This window comes from Ammospiza nelsoni, chromosome 1 (genome assembly GCF_027579445.1).
Source record: "Ammospiza nelsoni isolate bAmmNel1 chromosome 1, bAmmNel1.pri, whole genome shotgun sequence".
Taxonomy (NCBI): Eukaryota; Metazoa; Chordata; class Aves; order Passeriformes; family Passerellidae; genus Ammospiza; species Ammospiza nelsoni.
The window spans coordinates 54,964,376-54,986,225 of NC_080633.1; the positions used below are offsets into that span (position 1 = coordinate 54,964,376).

At 37.1% G+C, this 21,850-nt stretch overlaps 1 protein-coding gene across 2 annotated transcripts in view; it reads left to right on the forward strand.

The window, feature by feature from the left end:
- Positions 1-21,850, forward strand: part of VPS41 (VPS41 subunit of HOPS complex) — a 109,216-nt gene that overhangs the window by 20,590 nt on the left and 66,776 nt on the right. Inside the window, exons 1-3 of one of the 2 annotated variants that reach the window (XM_059477756.1) lie at positions 2,158-2,178; positions 2,671-2,778; positions 5,861-5,938. In XM_059477756.1, coding sequence (XP_059333739.1) covers positions 2,761-2,778; positions 5,861-5,938 — 96 coding nt within the window. In that variant the 5' untranslated portion in view covers positions 2,158-2,178; positions 2,671-2,760. Of the gene's footprint in view, positions 1-2,157; positions 2,179-2,670; positions 2,779-5,860; positions 5,939-21,850 lie in introns of those variants that run through there. The other variant, XM_059477746.1, reaches the window with a different exon arrangement.

Consider the following 21,850-nt stretch of genomic DNA (forward strand, 5'->3'; position numbering starts at 1 on the left):
AGACTAGAATTAACTTTTCATGTTGGTTGCGCATTGGATGTCCTGGCCCCAGCAACATGTGGGATCTTATAAAAACTAGATGACTGGCATTCAATTTTTACTTTTATGGATTTATTCAATGATCGCCCATGCATTTCAAGTATAATCTTTGTAAGCAATGTATAAAATACAGTAATGTGTTAATTGTTATAATGGACACATACTTACTTACACTCTCCTTCCATCAAATGTATGCTTTTTACTTTGACTTTACCTCCTCCCTCTACCTTGTAGCCATTTATTAACGATCTGTAGGCATGAGGAATTTGACTGATTTATATACAGACCTGTAATTTGACATTGTCATTCTGTCTAGTAACAACTTTGTTCAGTGTTAGATTTACTGAATAAAATTGTTTCTTAGTGGACATTTTGACATCCCACTTCATACTCCTACGTCATGCACTGCTGACATCCCTGTATTAATCTCATTTGTATTCTGTCATAAAACTCTCATGTAACATTTTAAAACACTCTCTTTGCAGCATATTTCTATAAGCAAGGGACTAGGTATTGGGTGTCTCCATAGGTGTATATGGCTTTTTTGTGTTTTGTATGAGGTTATGTACATGTTACCATATATGATGGCAGCACACATAGTAAATGGCCGTACTATTTAATTTGGAAAAGAGTGGCTTTAGTACTGCAAAAGCAATTTTAAAAAATGTGGTTTTTTAACCTGTTAACATGTCTCTCTTCCAAATTTATTTTTTGCATCGTATCTACAAGAAAGTGCTGCACAAATGCAGTTCTGCTATAGGCTGATACTGTGCGTTTTTAGGAACTGGAAGGCAGTGGTTGGTGGGAAGTCAAGGCACTTCTTTAACTAGACCACTGCACTGGTATATTCTGGTTGATTAAGAATGAAAGATGTTTTATATGGAAAACATACTTGTTGGGGAAGATGAAACAGGAAAACCTTATAAATATGATTGCCTGGCAAAAGATTTTGGGAATATAGAAACTATAAGCGAGATTGAAATGAAAGCAAGCTTTGAGATACCTTAGTTACTGAACAACTGGAAAACAATGGTGTGGCCGGACTGGAGGTAATCCTCTTTTGATGAAACAAGACCCTCTGCTTGCAGACAGGTCCAAGGCTCAGAGGGCTCAGAGCAGACCCTACTAGCTTGGCAGAAGGGGTCCAAAGAGTAGATTTAGGGTTTAAAATGTAACACAGTATGGTAATATAATGATTCTTGTAGGCTATGTATAAATGCTATAGGATTTGCATCTTGTATTAGATTGGTTAGTGAGAATTAGAATATTCAACACAGAAGAAGAGTTAATGTATGGTAGCAAGAACCTCGCTCTTTACCTTCTCCCTCTCTCGGGCCTGCTCCAAGCTGTGGCTGGCAGCTCCCAGCAGGGCCCTGCACCCAGGCCCTTGGCAAGCAACCCCAAGTTCCACAACCTGGCTTCAAGGATCTCTCTTCTCTGTCCGTCCTGACCGTCCTGTCCCCCGTTGCTCCCACACATACTCAGTGTTGATGTATTCATTATAGTCAATAGCAAGTGTAGGAGAATATTATTGCAGGTATGTGTTTCCCAGTGAGGACCAAGGGATATGTAAGGGTTTGTGTATGTCTGTGCATGTATAAGATTGACTGAGACTTACTGAAGCCTGTGGAATCTCTCTGGCATTGTACCTCTCTACGCCAGCTGTTACAGATAGATGCCTATGACCAAAGAGCTATTTTTCAACTAGGATTTTATTTTCCTAAGTGATAAGCATGTTGGGTCTTCTTTGAGCAATAAATTTACTGCTTGGGGTTTTTTTTTGGTTTTTTTTGTTTGTTTTTTTTTTTTTTTTAGCTTGGATTCCTTTCTCTTCACTCTTTCCCCCATGGTCCTTCCTTGCATTTAAGTAGTGACTGGGTGATAATACCTAACATGCATGAAAAGAGCGGAACGCTTCAGTATTTACCAGAAAAAGATCCTAACATGCAGAAGATAAAGGTGATAGGAGTATAATGTGTCCAGGTTCTCTTCCCAGAAAACATATTTATAGTATTTTTTTTTTACCATAAGCCCATTGGTGGATTTTATACAATTAACTTATTCCTAGTGGATTCTTTTTATTTTTGTTCACAGCATTTTGCCTCTATCCTTCCTACAGAGGTGCAGCATCTTGTAAAGGTCATGAAGTTTCTTGTAATGTGCATGCTTCAGCTTTCAGTTCATTGTGGCTACAGTGGCACACTTTATTTTATCATCCTCCTTCATTATCATATTCATCCTTCTTGTATTTTACTTCTAAATTGCAAATTACTAACTTTGTGTAACAAAGTACACATGCACATTTTTTCCTGCTTTTTAGATATCAAGTAAGTGCCTCCTACAGCTAAATTGACATGCTGCTATACAGACTTTGCACTCAGAACTTTGGAGTAAAAAGAAAAACCAGTAACAAAAAAGCACAGCCCAAACCCCTTCAGATGATTAAACTGTGAAAGTTTGGCTTTTGATTGTAATGGCTGTTGTGAAGAGATCGCAGTGATCCATCTTCGCCTGTTGCTGTGTGATAGTTTTGGGGTATCTTTTAATTTGTTTTTTATCTAAAATAAACTTCTAAGTATTTTTGTTGTTTTTTCTCTCTTGCTCCCTTTTCTTATACTCCTAAAAATTTAGGAAGATGAGAGTGAAGAAGAACCTAAGCTCAAGTATGAACGGCTTTCTAATGGAGTGACGGAAATTCTCCAGAAGGATGCAGCCAGCTGCATGACAGTGCATGAAAAGGTATTATGTGACTTTGTGGCTGAGATAGCACTTCTGCTCAGTTTTATATATTTATCTGTCCTTATAGTGCATCAGTATATTTCTGTGTAGAAGTGATGCCAAATCTAGTTGCACTGCAAGGCATCAGTGACATAAACAAAACTTACCATTAACCTGTATTGAGAAATCTGCATTTTCTCAATGTTAAAACAAGTAGTTCACATGGTTCAATTAACAGCAGATCTCTCAGAATCAATTCCCTTCTTGTTTGTATCAAGTATTTTTCAGTGGTAAACACATTTTCTCAATGAGGAAATGAGGTGAGAATTCAAGATGCAGTGATTTGTTATATGAGATGTTTACATAAGCTACTAGAAAAATGCTCACTCACATTTAATAATGAAAAGTATTAAGAACTGCAATCAAAATGGAATCCTAACTTTTCTTTATTCAGAAAGGAAGTTGGCATATACAGTGCTTATTTGTACAGCCATGTCAGCAAAGATCAACTTGATCATGCCAGGAAATTAGCATATATTTGGCTGTGGAAGACATGTTAATGCAGTGGAGAAGAAAGTAAATATTGTGGTTTTTGTTTGCTCAGACTTTACTTTTGGGGAGTGTCATACTAACACTTCCCTGTCCCCCTTCCCTGATTCAGTATGTTAAAAAGAGAGGAACTGCACGTGCTAGAGATTTTGATGTACCAGAGGGATGATAAGGATAAAGACATGTCTTAATAGATGATACAGATAAAGACATATCCTAATAGCCAATGCAAAGTAAAGAAATTTCTAAAATAATTTCTATTTTATTCTTAAAAGAAATAAGCTTCATATGATCCTTTAATGATTTAAACAATTGCTTTTGTGTTTTATGAGTTTTCTTCTCTTTTATACATACTGTAAAACATATTAGAATATTGAGGCATTCTGAAGTGCAGCTGAAAATGTGAGTTAATTATTTGTCAACTACTAGTATGTAAAACATAGTAGCTATTTTCTGAATATATAATTTTTCACAGCCAGTAGTATCTCCTTAACAGTTATTGTTGAGGGATCTATCTTTATTATTTGGCTATATTTTTAGATTGACTTGTGCTATGTTTCTTTTCCTCGGAGGACTGTTGCTATGGCTCAAGAGGCTCTTAAGATGAAGCTTGTATTTTAACAGTGTGAATGAAAACAATAAGTCTTTTTAAAATGTTTTTGACAACTTAGAATTACACAGATATTTGGAAAATTGGCAAGCATTTCCTCTTTGTCTGTAGCCTGTTTCTGTTACCTTTTATTCCTGCATCTCAGGAATTTTGAAAGCCAAGAGTTCAACGGGATTTTTCTATAAGGATGTGCACAGATACAGCTTTTTGCTATAGTGTCACAAAGCGTGACAATACAGGAAAACTGTTGAAGTATCCCAGTACTTTCAGTTTTCCAGCAAACTAGATACACTACTTATGAGAAGAATCAATATTGTTACAAGCCAGGTACTGCAGTCTTTTAGGAATAGGTCTCTTGCAACAGAGAACTTAAAAATGAAGCTGGGTTATAGGCTTTGCAAGGGTATTTCTGTTTCATTCTTGTTGTTTTTTTCAGGATTTTTTTCCTGAACGAACAGGAAAAGTCTTGCTAAATGCTATCATTAGAAAAATTACTCAGTAATATGTAAAATATTGCTCTGATTAAAGCACTTTAACTTTTCTGGGAATCCTGAGATCTGGCTTCTGCATTCAGACTAATTTTCCCCCAGAATTTTTTTTTTTTTTTTTTTTGCTGCTAAAGCATCATATTTTCACCAGGCTTGCTGTCTGCACTGGATGACTAATCGTCATGGCACCTGGTGCATTCAAGCAGGCCTGTGCAGTGGAATAGTCATACCTAGTTATGTCTGCACACCTGATGTTTTATTAACCAGTATTGATTTTTTTACCCGGGGGACTTTTTTCTTCCTGAAAAAAGGCAACCTTGCAGGAGTGAAAGGCATTGCAGGGAATGAATTTCTAATGAGCCCCTTCTTTCCCTTTCTTGCGTCCTTTTAATGTAGCTTCATATTTTAAGTGCCTGAACAGAAATTTCATTTTAAGCAATTCCATTTTGATAAATCCTTTTAAACCTTGACTTTCTGTAAGGTTATTTTTTAAAGATTGTGCTGCCTGACTGACACGCTTAGCAGTGCCTGTAAATTTGAGCATTTCATTATAGGTTGCAATGAAGCATGCTCACATGCAGTGAAATACAGAGAATTGAGTAGCCTAGACTATTTCAGTAATGCTGAAAGTGGGAGCGTGGGGGAGGGGGCAAATAAAAGAAACCTCTGTCATAAATCAAGTAGTACTGAAATTCTATCTTTTCTGTTTAGGTGTAGTTCACATGGTTCAATTAACAGCAGATCTCTCAGAATCAATTTCCTTCTTGTTTGTATCAAAATAAGTTTGTGATAGTATGGATTTATGTCAAGATTTCTTTATTTTGCTGCTATTTTTTAGAATGAAACTCCTGAGATTTCCAAGGAAGTGTATTTGTCTTGGGAGTATTCTGTTTAGGAATGTTACTATGTGAAGGAAAGCAATCCCAGGAGTTATCTGTGTACTTAAATGCACTGTCATAGACCTTCCATAATTCAACTGTATTTTACCAGGGGCTTACAGTTGGCCTTTTGCTGTGTTTGAACACTTTTTTTTTTTTTTTTATTTTAATAATGAAGAAGAATTAAAAATAAAGCTCAAAGGAAACATTAGGATTGAAACAAAGCTGCAGAAAGGATCTAGGAACTATTTCAGATCTCTGTTGGTTCTTGCTCTCACGCTGTATTTTTAATTTGCTGCCACAGTCCATCAGCTGGTATATACAGACTGCAGACCCACCATTAGTTGTCAGTGGATGAGGGTCCTCATGACTCATTCTGACAGCTAACTTGCACTATCACAGTAATATGGGCTTGAAGCCCTGTTTTATTATTTGGGTACAGTTAAAATAACCTTTTTCTATAGAAAGTGGTGGGCTTTTTTCTTTTCCCCAGTGTTGCTAATCCTGGAGTTCATTTAGCATTGCACTATTTCTTGTGGTGTCTTTGTGTTTATGTAATCAATCTCTTTCTTTCACAGTTTTTGGCACTGGGAACACATTATGGCAAAGTTTATTTACTTGATGTCCAGGGGAACATCACACAGAAGTTTGATGTTGTAAGTATGATGTTATTCAGAACCCATTTACAGGCATGTAAAACTGCTGCAATGTACACTTAACACTCATGCTGCAGTAAGTCAGTTGCAAGTGCAACTACACTAGCACATTCCATAACATAAAAACCAGTCTATGGTCCTTGCAAAAAGAAGTTATGCTGGATGTCTTTGTGGTGAGCACATCTCAGTTTATATATAGGAAACTTCTTCATGTAGCAGAAGAGGAAATGCATATTTATGATTGCAAGTGGCTATTAAAAATGGAACCCGGAAACTCATTACTGCCATAAGGCATGAACCTGTTCATTAGCTGACTACTGTCAGTTATTAGTTTGTGCACTGTCACCTATCTAGTTGCCACAAGTAATTGAAAAGTGATGACCTTGCTGGCTCAGTTTATCAATTACAAATACGTAATGCTAATATTTTATGTAAATGTTTTGATGTTTGAATTATTAAGGGATTGTATTGATTGAAGGAAAAGAAGAAGCCTTTTTCCTTATTGTGCTTTGTGATATCAGATGAATAAAATGCTAAATTTAAAGCTCTGTTCTAGAGTATTAAATGTTCCTTTTTATTGTGGATATTAGTTCATTAGTTTCAAATTCCCTGTCTTTCTTGGAGAGTGGAAGGAAAAGAATTAGAATTTTTTTTTCTCCTCAGGTCTTCAAAAATGTTGGTAGCCAAGCACTGTTTTTTCATAGCAATATAAGCACTAGCCATAGAAACCACCACAAGATGTGGACATGTTTGCAAAGAGAATATACATTCTAAAGCTGACACAGCTGCATGGAAGGGGTCAAGTGTTTGTTTGTATTTTTGAAAAATCTAATTATGAATTTTGCAAGGGAGTGGAGCATAAACTTAAGTATAAACTTAAGATGCAGCTCATGAAGGAATTTTTAGATTTAATTTTATTCAGATTGACAATGACCTTACTGGGGATTCATTAAAGTCAAACTAATTATGAGCTTCTATTTCTTTTAATTTTGTATGTTCATCAGCCCTGTAGCTGAGAATGCTGACTGCATTTCAGAAGAGGAAAAGCTCTTGGTGTCTCCCTTGCAGTTCTTATTACTTTACATGCATGCTTCTTGATAGAGTTTCTCTAGGAAGTAGGAGAAACTTCTCTATTTGAGGCAGGTCAGATTAAATATACCTGAATTATTCTCCTCCATTGCTGCAGTAGAAAACAGAGTCAGAGACTCACTTAAATGGAGATTTTGTATTGAGTCTGGAATTAACTGTCCTAAACTTGTATTTGTTCCACTCAGTATAAGGTGCTTGGAAAATTTTAGTTGTAGAACAATATTTTGTCCACCACCAATGCATGTTCTCTCACACTGATTCCAAGAGATGAAATCATCCTTCTGTGAAGACTTAGGGAACTGCCTAGATGTAGAGCAAGGAACAAGGGGACCTGTTACCTGGTAAAGTCTATAAAACAAAATCCCTGCATTCTCTTTATACGCACCCTCTCAAATTTGCTGTTATTCTCTTTGTTTTTCTTTACTGAAAAGTCCTACTAGCGCCTGCTGGGAGGCTGGTTTCTTATGAAGTTAGTGTTGAACTATAAAGTTACTTTCTGCTCAAAGATGTTACTTTTCCAAACTTAGCCTGCTTCAGCATGATTTTTGTGCTGTGTCTCTTGTAAAGATGACAATGATTTCTTTTGAAACTATTGTTAGAGTACAAACTGCTTTTTGAGCTGGAGAATAGGAAAAAGAAATGTTTCTTGGATTCTACTCTTAATGTTTATATCTCTTTTTGTAATGTACATGTCTCCGCTGCAATAGATTATATCATGGATTAGTTGGAAATGGTGCTTCTTTTTTCTTTTTTTCCTCTTTTTTCTAGTTTGAAGAAGAATGATTTTTCTCTAGTACCACTTGTCTTTAAAAGTAAAGTTTCTTAAGGAACTACTAACTGTTGTAGGACAGAACAGGCTGCCTATGTGAGAAGAAAGCAGCTCTATGATGTACTTGGCTGCTTAAGCTGAAAAGTTTTCTGAATTAATAGTGTCAGCTGCTGAACCCATAGACAGTTTATTCTAACTGGCTGCTGTATGCCAAAGTATTTTCCTTCTAACCTGAACTTCTCAAGATGTTGAATTTCAGACTAGAGACATTACTACAAAACATTCACTGGGGGTCTCAGTTCAGTTCTCTCCTTCTAATGCCTCTTTATTGTGTCCCCTGGGGAATTTGCATTAAAGTATTGCCATGTTATAAATCCCAAATGAAACCTAACCCTTTCTGGAAAAAAAAAGGGAATTACTTCCCGAAGTCACGCAGGGACAAAGCATTTCTGTAAATGTGCTGGTGAAGACTGTTTTCACTAGTGGTGTTTTTTCTGGTTCTTTTTCTCTGATCCAAAAAGAACAAATTCCTTCTCAGACCCTTATCATTGGTGAAATGGCATATACAGCTCTATCTTGAAGTTGTTAATAGGGGAAGTACCTGTTGTTACTGATTATTGGAAATTAATATTATATATAATTTTTTCTGAATAAAATAGCAGTATTACCACTGAAATATTTTAATTGTTTGCAGTAAACGGTGTACCTGGGGAGTGTCTTTTATGTATTTTTCTTTTTGAAAGGATCTTTACAGCAGATGTTTCCTGTCTTGTGACATTGCAGAAATTAATAGTAAGGATAGCAATGTGATGCCCTTTGTGCAAAAGAAAACAGTTACATAAGGAACTGTACATCATCTGAGTCTATATCTCCATTTTTCAGGGGTTTTTTTTTAAAGAAAAGCTGGGATGTGAAAAAACTAATTTTTTTTATACATCTGTTAAATGTGTAATTATCAAAAACAAACCATATGTGGGAAACTTAAAAAGCTACTAGATTCAAACACTGTTAGTATGTAAAATAAACCAGAATTATGCAAGAGGGTTTTTTAAAGCATTTTTTAGAAATTCATTTAAATGTCAAGTGCATATTAAATATTCTTAGAAAATACCATTATTGCTCTCTTAGTCCTCTTGATTACTGTTTTTCTTTCCTAATTTCAGGAAGGCATGTTAAAAAAATATAAATGGTCTTGGAAATTGAAGAAATAAGAATTTTTGCTTTTATAATAAATTCTTTTTTTTCCATAATGCATCTGCATTTGAGCCAAATTGTAAAAAGTAAAAAGGTGCTCATATCAGAGGATTTGCAGCAAAATGAGGGAGAAAATTCACGAGTGTGTTGCATTATCTCCAGAATGGCCAAGTTTTGAATGGCAGCACTCATTTTCAAGACCGAACGCATTTATCATTTTAATTTGAGCTAAAAACAGCTGTAAGAAACATTAAAATATAAAGTTTGGCATCCCTAGAAGTTCTGGTATTGTAACACACTTTCTTGTTTATTGTTTAAAAAACCTATTAGGACTACACTTCTTGATGTCCATAGCAGGAAATCAGTGTGGTTATCCTGGGTTACAAATTCTGTAGTGTCTACTCTGCTTTGACCAATAAATATTCAAAGAGGCTTCTGTGATACTTACATTAAAAACTAAAAATTATTTTTAGAATGAAGTCTTACTCTCATCCAGCTCTTCAAATATCTGATGCAGAATCTTATACCAAGTGGACGACTAGTCTTTTCAGGCTTGCAACTCCTCTAGTCAACAGCAGTGGAAATGTGTGCTTTGAAACTGTTGTAAGATATTTGTGTTTTGGGGGGAATTGAGACAGGAGTTGGGAGGCTTTGGCCTTTTGTGTTGCTTGGGTTCTCAGTAGTTGTGCTCGTGCACTTGTTATACCTCTCTCCTCTTCGCCTAGCATTTCTGTAGCTCTTGCCAGGGTGGCTTGTCTTTGACAATGTCAGTTGCCTAAGATTTAGTGGTATGCATCCTCAATAATGTATGTTTGACAAACTGGTATTCTCTTGTATTAGGGTTCAGTGCATTGAGTGAGATGAAATGTGTCAAATACACTAAAAATTATTACTAAAAGGCAACAAGAAGAGGCAAGAAAAGCCTGCTAATTCCACTGACAAAGGATGATGCAGAACTGATTCACAGCACGTTAATTCCAAATGTCTCTCCATCTTTCTTTCCTTCTTAGACTGTCTACAATTTATTCATATAATTACTGCCTGAACTGACATCCTGTGGATTAAGGATTTGTAGATATGAAGAAAGCTGTACAAACATGTTTAGTTACGTAACAAATCAAAAAGCTTTCAAAGGGCAAGAAAACCTGTCCCCATTCTGGTCTTCTCATAAACATCAAGCTTAAAGCAAAAGTGGTAAGAAGTCTTGGATGGTGCCAGTGATAGCCTTTTAGAAGGGGGAAGATTGCCTATTTTATAAGTAACGTGCATTTGAATGTTTAATGCATTGAAGGTGTTTCAGTAGTGATGTAATGAGTCTAGAAAATGATCTAAATAGTGGTTTAATGCTTCTCTTAATACAAAGAAATTGAAGTCTTTTAGCATGCAACAGCTATTGTGAGTTATTCAATACAGCTAGAGTTTCAGAAAGAAACCTCCTCACAGCATATCTTTTTACAATGTGTTTCTTGCCTTGCCTTGCCTTGTGGTTATCTTTGTGATTGTCTCGCATTGTGTAGCACTAGCTCTTCAATTACAGTTTTTTTATAGGAGTGAATGTAATGCAAAAACACTACGTCATCTCTGCTGCCATGAAGGCTTGAAAGGGAGTTCCTTCTGTGGTGGTATTATTGCCCTTGAGTGTATTGAAGTTACAGCACTCACCAATCTCTGGAGCAAGACCTTGGTTGAAGGTCAGTGTGTGGCCTATTGGTTTTGCTGATAACTCAGCAGGTTGCAAAGAAAACCAGAGGTTTCAGTTGACTTGTTGCCTCTTGGCAAGAGTTTAATTGTTAACAACAAAAAAATATTTCTAACAAAGAAACAGCTGTTCTTAAGCACTAAGTGCTGCTGCTAGCAATGATACAAAACCTGCTAACTGCTGGAGGAGATTAAGCAACATCTTTCAATGGGGAAGGTAACTTACCTTTTCATTGTATAATGAAGTTGCTTTGGATGGAACTTTGCATGAGAGTTTGAAACTAAGATGATGTAAATATCACTTACTTTGACAAGCTACTTCAAAGTCCCTGTTTTTTATCTTTAATGACATCATTGTAATTGTTAGTGTCAGACTATGTAGGAAAACTTAGGAAGTGAAGCAGCAGAATTTAAAGATCTGGGTAGCTCTCTGTTAGGATTTCCATGGTGTTACTGTGCCTGTTAAATTTGAAGCTGAAATCCTGTTTTGTTTATAAAACCAAGTAGTCTATTTTAAGTGAGAGTTCCAAAAGCCAAAATAAAAATTATGGTTTTGATAGAAGCAAGTGTCTATTGCAAAGGACAAGTTTCCTTTTCAACCCTGGGACCTCCCAACAAAATAGGTGTTGCATTTTTATGTCTTAAAAGCTTTATGCCAACTGCTAGCTCTTTCAAATGGAAAAAATTGATACAAATGTCATCTTTTGGGATTTTTGTCTTAAGTCTTGAATGTCTACACTCAATTTAATATCACTTCTGCTTCTCTCTGTCTATCTTTTCATTTTAACTGCAAAGGATTTGGAAATCCAAAAGTTTTTACAGTAGTTGTGGGAATAATTCAGATGGCTTTTGAGTCTGGCTTTTTTGTATCAAGGCTTAAAAAGTATGTTTTATATGTTTCTTCTGGTACTGTGCTTATTAGGTTGCTTGTCACATGAACAGTTTCCAATGGGAACTGTGGAGCTATTGAAGATTCGGAACCATCTTTGGCAGGAACCATGGTGTACCTGTGGTAACCTGTGGTATCTTGCATAGACTGGCAGAAATTTTGGCGTCATGACCATTATTCCATAGATCTAGAAAAGTTTCTTGTCTGACAAAACTGAAATAAGAAAAAAACAACCTCTTGTACGTTTTGCACCTCATCTTTGTACTATTGTATCTGACTTTCCTTTGAAAGGAGTATTAATGAAATTTTTAGTTAACCAAAAAAATCAAAGGGATATGGAAGGTATTTGATATTTGATACTAATAGAAATGTTGTTTGGATTATGGATGAAATGTGGGAGTTCTAAACAATTCTAGAATCACTTATAATTAATTTTTGTAGCTCAAAACTTAGGAAGTGTCACCATTTCATTCAGTTATTCTTTCAGGATTGTACTTTCAATAACCGTAGCTTAGTGCAAAAATAATGTAAAAATTTTAGCTGGAGGTATGAGTTCAGCTACAGAAAGTCTTGTATGGTATAGTCATTTATTTCTTGAATGTTGTTAACTCATACGAGTCAGATGTGTGCTTGTACTGCAGCAAACAGTAACATGTATGCTGTCAATCTAATTAATTTCAATTGAAGTATAAAGCCCGTGTATTTTAGCAGCTGATTTTGGAGTAGCAATTGTTTCTGCCTTCTCTTTTGAACTCTTGACTAGCAACTAGGTTGCCCATGTCCCTTTTTTGAGAAGGATTACAGCCTCACTTTAGACCTAATGGTCCTTCTACAACTTCATTACCCTTCAAATGCATATTGTTTTCCTTTTTTTTTAACATAGAAGCATTGGAAGAAGTCTCCTTTTGTGTTCCCCAGTATCAATCACTTTACCTCAGACTGGGTATCTTCTTGTTTGTCAGCTGCATTTCATGACCAGCTCTAAATGTATTACATTTAAGATACCTTAGCAGCCCTCTTTAGTGTCACTGACTTCAGTAGAAATCTGCTATGTCACCTTTTAATGAGGTAAAGGACTGTGTTTACATACTGTTCTGTTACAAGCATCTAGACATAGGAAATAGTTCACTTTCTCTTGACTTCGTAGGATGCTATCATATTCTGCATGGTTTTTTCGAAAAAAAGCATTGAATAATCTAGGGTGAAGACATTTGAAAAGGGGAGAATGCAAAACATAAAGGACATTAAAGACATTACTAGTGTAGTATTTAATACAGCATTGTTGATCAATGAAAGCTTCCAATTTGTTTTCTTTTTTTCACCAGACCTTGTTGCCTCTTATTTCTGTGGAGGATCAAGCAGAGGACCTTACTGTAATTCTGCAAAGTAAATTTACATGTGTCACTTTCAGACAGTTTTGAGCAAAATTATTTGTGATATTATTAAGATACATCAAAATCATCAAAACAGGTTTTTTTTTTTTTTTTCCTTTTAACTCTTTCACCATCTAGGTGTAGTAATATTTGCTGTTTGAATGTGTGTCACATCTCAGGACTATTTAGAAAGTGGACCACTGTGCCAAATTGCTCTGGAGTTTTATTGGCACCAATGAAGCAGCAAGTTTCAGGTAGCACTAATTTAGTGTTTTCATAGAAGACTGATAACTCAGATGTGCATTTTCTAAAATCTAATAACACTTAAAAGCACAGGGAGGATTTGGAGAGGTTTGATTGTAAGAAAGCTAGTGTGTTGCTGATTCCTAGGGCTGTTTTCCTTTCAAATGGGGTATTATACCTGGATGGTATTTTTGTCCATAGGGAATGCAGGCACTTATGTGCATATATAGAATAATAGTAGTTGGCCTGTCAGAATTATTAAGAGTTCAGGCATTAATAAAATATTATTTACATTAGAAAATGTTTTCCTGGTTAGAAAGACTGAATTCTGGAGGACAATGTTTTTTATACAAGTTGACATTAATGATAGGGCTACAGCCCTTTGTTTCCATTAACAATAAAAATACAGCACTGTTAAAAATAGATAATGACATAACAGGGGCATAATATGATGAGCAAAACATGATGGCAAAACCAAGTAGTTTTTTCTATGAGGAAGACATAATTGATAATGAACTTAAAAATTCTAATAAAGGTTCCTTTCTGGAAGATGAGACTTATTTGTTTTAAAAGACATGCCAGTGTGTGTAGTACTTTATTGCACTTGTGATGGAATATTAAACATGTACAGTCCAGATTTGACCAGTGTCTGGTGTTAATACCCTCAGAATGGCTGCTGATAAAAGTACCTACTGTCAAGTGACCATCTCCACTGTGATGGTCTTCACTGTTGAAGAAGTTAGTTTCACTCAGTGTCCTCTGACACAGAGAAATAAAGATATAAGAAACGTCAGAAATTGGTATTTTGGTGTTGGAAGGTTCACCACTGTAATCCTAAACTGGCTGCTAGTTGAAGTCTAGTTGTTGAAGGTCTTGGCAGTTTTATGGATAGGAGCTTTGAAATGTCAGCAATGTAAAGATGGAGTGAATGAACGTGTTTGCTTTTTTAATCTACTTTAAATAAAGTTTATGATATGCAATCAAATGTACACTTCACTGGTATTGAAATAGAGCCTCTTTGTATGTAAATGCATTGAGGAACTTGTACAGGATCAATTAATCTTCATATTTAGCCTTGCCTATCGTACTCTCACAATGAGGATATGGCATACGATATACTGCTTACAGTAAATTACAGCGCCCTTCATGATACACAGTTTCTACTAGTGTGAGTACTCTCTGTCTCCCACCATCTTTTTGGTTTGCATATGCTTTTAGAATCCTGACAAGACATCCAATATTGACTGAGTATCTCTGGTGGACTTGTGAGACTTTACCAGATGTTTATAATTGCAAATAAAGAAAGTTCCAGAGTTGGTGTCCAAAGAGAATACAATGCTTTCAGTAATCAGAAAATGTGTTTATTATTGTATGTGGCTCTGACTTATGCTAGTCTGTATCAGTGTTGATAACTGAAAATTTACATGGAAAATGACACTGTAGCTGTAGGTGTTGGCTGAGCTTGAGCATTGATAACCCAGTGTAATATTTAACTATGCCAGGAGTATAACTGCTTATGTTGTTTTCAGCCAGGAAAGGGAATTCATTTCCTTATAATATTTCTGCATCTGTCTGATTCCATCAGTGGAGATATTTTCACTGATTTCACTAGCCACTGGATTTGGATAATTTTCTGTAGCAGAGTAGTTGACAAGCCAAAATAATTTGGAAAAGTACTTACTGAAATTTTCCATTGCAGGAGCTTACAGAAAGAAAAAAAAAAAAAAAGAGAACTATGAAGAAAATAATGGGCATGTGTGGAGAAACAGTGTTTCCAGGCTCCATGGGATGATGTCTTCTATCTTGTGTTAGGTCAGAGATTGGGATGAGCACCATGGCTGTTCAGAAAACCTTCCTGGAAATGATGTTGGCACAACAGTGCATGAGCCCTAAGCAGAATAGTCAACAGCCCCTTTGCTTCTTCAAAAGTTGTTTGGTGGATGCACCAATAAATTCCTCTCTAAAGAGAAAACCTCTCCTGACAAGAGCTTTCACTCTATGTCCTGCTTGGCTTTTTTCATTTGTCACATTTCTGAAATGTGGCTTATCAAGAAATGGAGTAAAATCTCATACTTTCAACTTCAAGGATGGAATTCTACAAAATTCTGTTAAATACATTAATGATGGTGGTAGTATTCCGTTAGAAACAAGCAGTGAAAGTGCCCCTTAAGTTACATCCTCAGTTTTAGATATTTTTTGGCGACTGTTCTTCAAAGCCTATTTTAATAATTCAGTAGCCTCTCTTGAAAGTTTATATTTAAAGATGAATTCTCACAAGTTCATTAGTTCATTGTGTTTGGCAAACTATTCTGAAAAGAAAGCAGTAACAGAAATTGGTGAACCTCTGCATTGCCAGGGGGTGTTGGGTTTTTCAAGGAAGATCTATCTATCACCAGCAGGCTTTCCTGAGCCCTCCCCCTGTACTTCAGCCTTCTCCATGGCTGTGTGATTGGGAATATTGCTTCATATTCTCAGATGGCTTCAATACACAGATAGCAACAAAGAAGTAGGGAAAGGCTTAGGACATAAAGTTGTTGAAGAGCCCTACAGTTATACAGAGGATGGCAAAGGGGATGTGCGGGGAGAAGGAAATGGGAGTAGTTTGCTTACTTTGGCACAGAGTTCCCAGGAGGATATCTCCTTACACTGCAGTGTTTTAATAGAAAAGAGATTTTTCTTTGGATCCATCAGGAATTAGCTAACAGTTCGATTCTGCTAGGAAGTAGTCAAGGCTTTCAGTATAGATTTGGTTTTGGTAATAGTTCCATCAATCGTAAACAAGCATTCTGATTATCTAGTAACTACGAGAGATTTAGGGAGATCCCTTGTTAATATTTTTTTTTCCCCTTGGATGTTTTGGTTTTTTTTTTTCTTAGTCCCTGCAGTTGACAAACAAGGTTAAGGGATTCACTGATGTGGAAAATATTGAAATCACTGTAGGTTTTTTGTTCTTTCTCACTGTCTTAGACTGTATTTCAGAGACTTCTTGTCCTCATATTCCCTTAGTTTTAGACAAGCTTTTGAGATCTTTGGCTTTTGTAGATAAGGTCTTCCTTCCTGCAGACAAGATAAAAGTTAATGTTGTTATTGTTCTGTGTCCTAGACCTTGTCACTCCCCTGAGCCTTCCCCCCTTCCTTTTCTTCTAACCAACATAATCTCCCATTTTTCATTTGGAGAATGACAGATTCAAGAGTGTTACAGGAAATGCAATGGAGCAATAGTTCCCACCAGAATTTTGTTGCTAATATTGGTGAACTAAACCTCTTTGGTGTGAATATTAGTAAATTTTCAGGAAATGAAACTTTCGATGTTATATAAATATAGAGTATGCTTCTTCATTGCAGGCAGTGGTGAACATCTTTTTCTTTAACTCCTACAGCTGCATTTTCAGTTTAGACTTTTGTGTTATTGTGCTTTGTTCCTCGGCTATGTGTAAATACATATGTGTGTACTTCTGTCTTTTTATGGGTAGATCATGGTACAGCACTAGAATTTGGGTTTCAAGATGCTTTTTCCTGTGTTGTATCAATGAAATTTTGCAAATATGCAAAATATTTGTGAGTCAGTGCAACACTGCAGCATTTGGAACAAGAAAAGTGCGTGGGTTCAGTTTCTTTTTAAAGACAGTTCCTCAGTACAAGAGATCTCTGGGTATGAGTGTTTTGAAGTCAAAAGAGGTGGGACACAACATATGATAGAGTTGTGCTCAACTGTTGCTGAGGATTTGGGATGCTTTTCAAAGCCAGTTCCTCATCCTACATGGAGCAAGGTTTGTGTTTTGTGAGGATCTTAGCTTAGTTATGACAATAACTGAGGTGGTTTCTGTTTGCAAATCAGTATTTTACACTTGGATACCTCCGCCATGGTGGAAATAATACAAACATAATAATGGTAGTCCATACTCCAGTAAGCTAACCATGTATACAACCAAGTATACAACCGTGGGTTGATTGATCATATTGCTGTACATTGGAGCTTTACATGCTTGTTTATGTGAATGGCATGCAGATGAAACATGAATAAATGAAAAGTATGCACATTTAGGAGACAGTTTTTTTATTACAATGCAACTTTGTACATGCAATTTGCCTTAGTATGGAGAACAGGCAAATTGCATGTACAAAGTTGCATTGTAATAAATCTGTACATAATCATTGTACAGATCCAGACTGATAGTCATGTAGCAGAAAAGACCTTTAGGTGTTTTTCTTCTTTCAGTGTATATATATATATATATATATATATATGTATGCATATGCATGGTATCATGTCCCTCTGAGGGAATCTGCAAGGAGTTCTATTGGAAATGGATGATTAGGAACTAAATTAAGCCAAACAATGCAAACATTGTATCTGAGAACTGTTTATTAGTGATGAAAAAAAAAAAAAAAGTAAAAGCAAAAGGAGTTGCCCAAACGAAAGAGGGCTGGAAAAGGCAGAAAAGAAGGAAGGAAAATGGAAAAGGAGGGGAAAGGGCAGGGAGAGAGGGGGGAGAGGAGACAGAGAGGAAAGGAGGGCGTTGCCACCTGCGGGTCCGGGGAAGTGCCGCCGGTGTTCGGGCGGCGGGCGGTGCAGACCTGGCTCCGAGCGAGCCGACGCGACTCTCGGGGAGGTTCCACAGACACGCGGGGCAGGCGCTCCGACCGGAGGCTCGGGACCCTGGACAGGGTCGGGGCGAGCATCGCAGTGCCGGGCTCGGTTGGAGCAGCCGGGTTGAACGCAAGTAGCTCAGGCAAGGACGCGCGGGCCAAGCGGCACTGTGGTGGTCGGGGACACGGGGAGGCAGGACAGGCGCGAAGGCAGAAGAGCCAAAAGGCAGACTGGGGTCAGGGCAAAGGAGGGAGCGAGCAAGGCAGCAAGGGCACATCAGCGAGCAGTGGTGAGCCCCTGAGCAGGCTGAAGCCAAAGGTAAAAAGTAAGTCTCAAAAGCCCCTGGCCAAAAGACAAGTCCCCAGAAAGACACAAAAAGCATAAAACCGAAAAGCCCCTCAAAGCAAAAAGCATAGTCTCCAAAACCCCCCACTGCTCGTGGTGAAATTACTTTGTGCTCTCTGGCACTTCCCCAAGCCTGCCTGTTGGCTGGAGACCATTGGCCCAGTCTAACCTTCCATGGCAGTCCATTGGTGGTGACCTTTCATCGTCTGATTGGAGAAGCCTCTCTGGAGAGTTCACTGTCTCCTACTGACTGTCCCTTGGGAGGAGGTGAAGTCCCATGTTGTCAGGTGAAATCCTCCCAGAGACAACGCTTACCTCCTGCATGTGGCAGATGTGCAACCCCTTCCCCATGTGCCCCTGGCAATCAGTGTTGAGATAAAGCTAAATTGGTTCTTCGCACACAGATAAATAATTATGTGTAAATTAATTTAGGAAAAGTTTATGAAAAGTCCTTTTAAAGAGTGGGTGAAAACACTGATTAAGGAGGTTGTAGAAGTGATGGGAACCTCTTGAAGTAAAATGAGCTTTGCTGTAAGTATGATTGAACACTGCTTTGCTTTTCACACTCCTAATGTGCATGTGGTTTGCCTGCAAACCATGGCTAAAAGGCATGAAGTCACAGACAACTATTAAAATGTTTAGATTCCTAGCTTGTAAATATTGCATTTCTCACAGAATTGGAGTGAAATCCAGTCTTATGTTTCATGTTCATCTAGTTCAAATCCATTGGGATGCAGCATTTGTGAAAGAATCAATTATCCATTTGTTAGTCGGGGGAGCTTTACAAATTATACATTAGCAGATTGATTTCTCAGGTTCACCATTGGGGGACTGATTGTATAAGGTGGGTTGATGATGAGTGTCAGGGGAGAAGGAGTTGCCACAAAGAACACAATTAAAAGAAGCTTTCTGAGTGGCCATGAATTTACTCCTAATTGAAGAGCTGACTTAATCCATAGTAAGAGCATTTATTTCAAGCATTTTACATTAGGTAATTGATTATCACATGAGGTACATTTGCTGCTAGATATTTGATTTTCCTTTCCTTTAAATTTAGGATTTTGCAAAAGTCTGCATTTAGATCTTTATGTGCAAGGTGTCTACTAGCTTTCTCTCCTACTACCTAAACTTTCTTTCGTCCATTAAGGTAATGTTTTTTTTTGTTCTATAGTGTCAGCTTGACATTATTGATTTTGAACAGTCAGACTTACTTATGTTGTCCAGAATTCCAAACATGTCTCCATCAGAAAGAAAACTGAAGCTAATGGAAATTCAGCTGAAGGTATTTCTTCCTTTGCTGGTGCTTCAAAAGTTTATGAAATTCTGAAGCTATTCCCAGGTAAATAATTTCCATTCCTAACCAACTGGACCAAACTTATTGCTGAACTTGAATTATGATGCTTGAGAAATTAAATGTGTATTATTATCTCTTACACAGTACTGGAAGTATGATTGTGATCACAAAGTTGTTGTGTATTTTTACTTGATGGGCCTAATGGTAGGGGTCCTGATAAGGTACAAAAAAGATTATCCAATGTAGTGCTAATAAAATAAATAGTACATTTTCAACATTTTATATACAGGTTCCTCTGATTTTATGACATGAGGCTTAAGATTAGATCATCTCTCTTACGTGTTCTAAATTTTAGATTCTTTTACATGTTACAGGTTTTTTCCAATGCACATTTCAAATACCTTTACAACAGTCAAGTGACCAAATTGCAGTGTGTATCATGGTTCCAACTGTGTTAAATAATCAGTGCTTCAAATTATGATGAGTTAGTGATGACTTTTATCTTCTCTAACCTTGAGTGATTCTTCATCTTTTGTAGACATGTAAAGGTAGATTGGGCAGGAGGGGTATTTATTCCTTTACTGTAAAATCCAAAGCCTGTTTTCTTTTGTCAGACAAATAAATTCATCGGTGTGTTAGCTGGACAAAGCTTTAAAAAAAACACAAGGGAAAGGCAGTTGTAACTTTATGCCTGAGTTTATAACATTTATTTAAAAAAAGAAAAATAAGAGCAAGGTGGGAGGGGGTGACCCACAATATTATATGTGTTCCTCCTTTATGAAATATCAAAATTATCCACAGGGTATTGGATGCAATTGAACACAATTAATTTTGATGCAATTTAATTTAATTAATTTAATACAAGTAAATTTGAAATAGTAAGTAGCTTTGCTGACTGGCACAAAAGTATATTTAAACAAATGATGGTTATGAAAAGAAGAACTGGAACTGATTCTGGAAGAAACACTTTAGTTTAGATAATATATGTACCAATTTTATCTGTGGTCTTTTCTTTCTTATTTCCTGAATAGATTGAGATCTTGATTTTCAAACAGCTTTCCAGTGGAACACAATTCTGAAAATCATAGGTTTGACTGTTATTTAACTCTGAACAAGAAGAGTCTGGTATTAGAGTTCTTCCTGAAACTTTATTTTAAAATGCATGTAATATTCAGCCTGGACCATCATCACTTTCTGAGCTCCACAGAAAGTTCTGACTTGTAATGTCAGCAGACAGGCTAATAGTCAATGTGCTAGTTTGACTTGAGTACAGAAAAAAATGTACTCTGTGTTTGCTTTATCTTGTGTACATCATTTCCTGTCAACACTTAGCTGGAGGGTTGTGTAAATGAGCAGGTCTCTTTTAGTTGAGTTCAGTTGTTTTCCCTGATTGTCATCTGTGTATGGTGGAGACAAAGAGGAAAAAATAATAGGAGAAAGAAAAAGTTAATAGCAACTGATGAAGGTGTTGGGCATGCAGAAGGCTTGTACCAAATTGCTACTTAAAATATATATGCTGTTATGAAATACTGTATCATTGAATTTCTGTTTAGAAATAGAACAAGTCTGGAAGTATTGTGCACTATTTTGAATGTGAGAAAAGTGCAAATACTCTGGAATCACCTTTTTTTTCCACTGACAACATTCTAGAATCTTAGAATCACAGAATGTTAAGTGCTTAGAATGTAAAGATTACATAGTCCTAATCTTCCCTGCCATGGGCAGGGACACCTGCCCCTAGACGAAGTTGCTCAAGGCCTTATTCAGCCTAGGTTTGAACAGCATCAGGGTTGGGATATCCACAACCTCTCTGGGCAACCTGTTCAGTGTCTCACCACACTCACAGTATATAATTTCTTCCTAATATGTAGCCCAAATTTTCCCTTTTTCATTTGCACTCGTTACTCCTTGTCTTATCATTGCAGTTCCTGATGAAGAGTCCCTCTCCAGACTTTCTTGTAGGTCTCTTTCAGGTACTGGAAGTGTGGGTCTCCTTCTTTTCTCCAGGCTGTACAGCCTCAGCTTTCTCAGCCTGTCTTCATAAAAGAGGTACTTCAGTCCTCTTACAAACTCCATGACCCTCCTCTGGACTTGCTCCAACAGTTTCATGTCCTCCTGATGTTGGAGACACCAGAACTGAATGCAGCACTCCAGTTAGGATCTCACATGAGCAGAGTAGAGGGGCAGAATCACCTCCTTTGACCTGCTGGCATTCCTTGTGATGCAGCCCAGGATTCAATTGTCTTTTTAAGCTACGAGCACAGACAGCTGGCTCGTGTGGAGTTTTTCCTCACCTGTAACCCCCAGGTCTTTCTTAGCAGGGTTGCTCTCAACCACTTCTCTGCCCAAGCCATTGGTGTGTCTGGGATTGCAGTGACCCAGGTGTAGTGTCGGCAATGAAGAGGGACGGGGACTCCGTGAAATAGT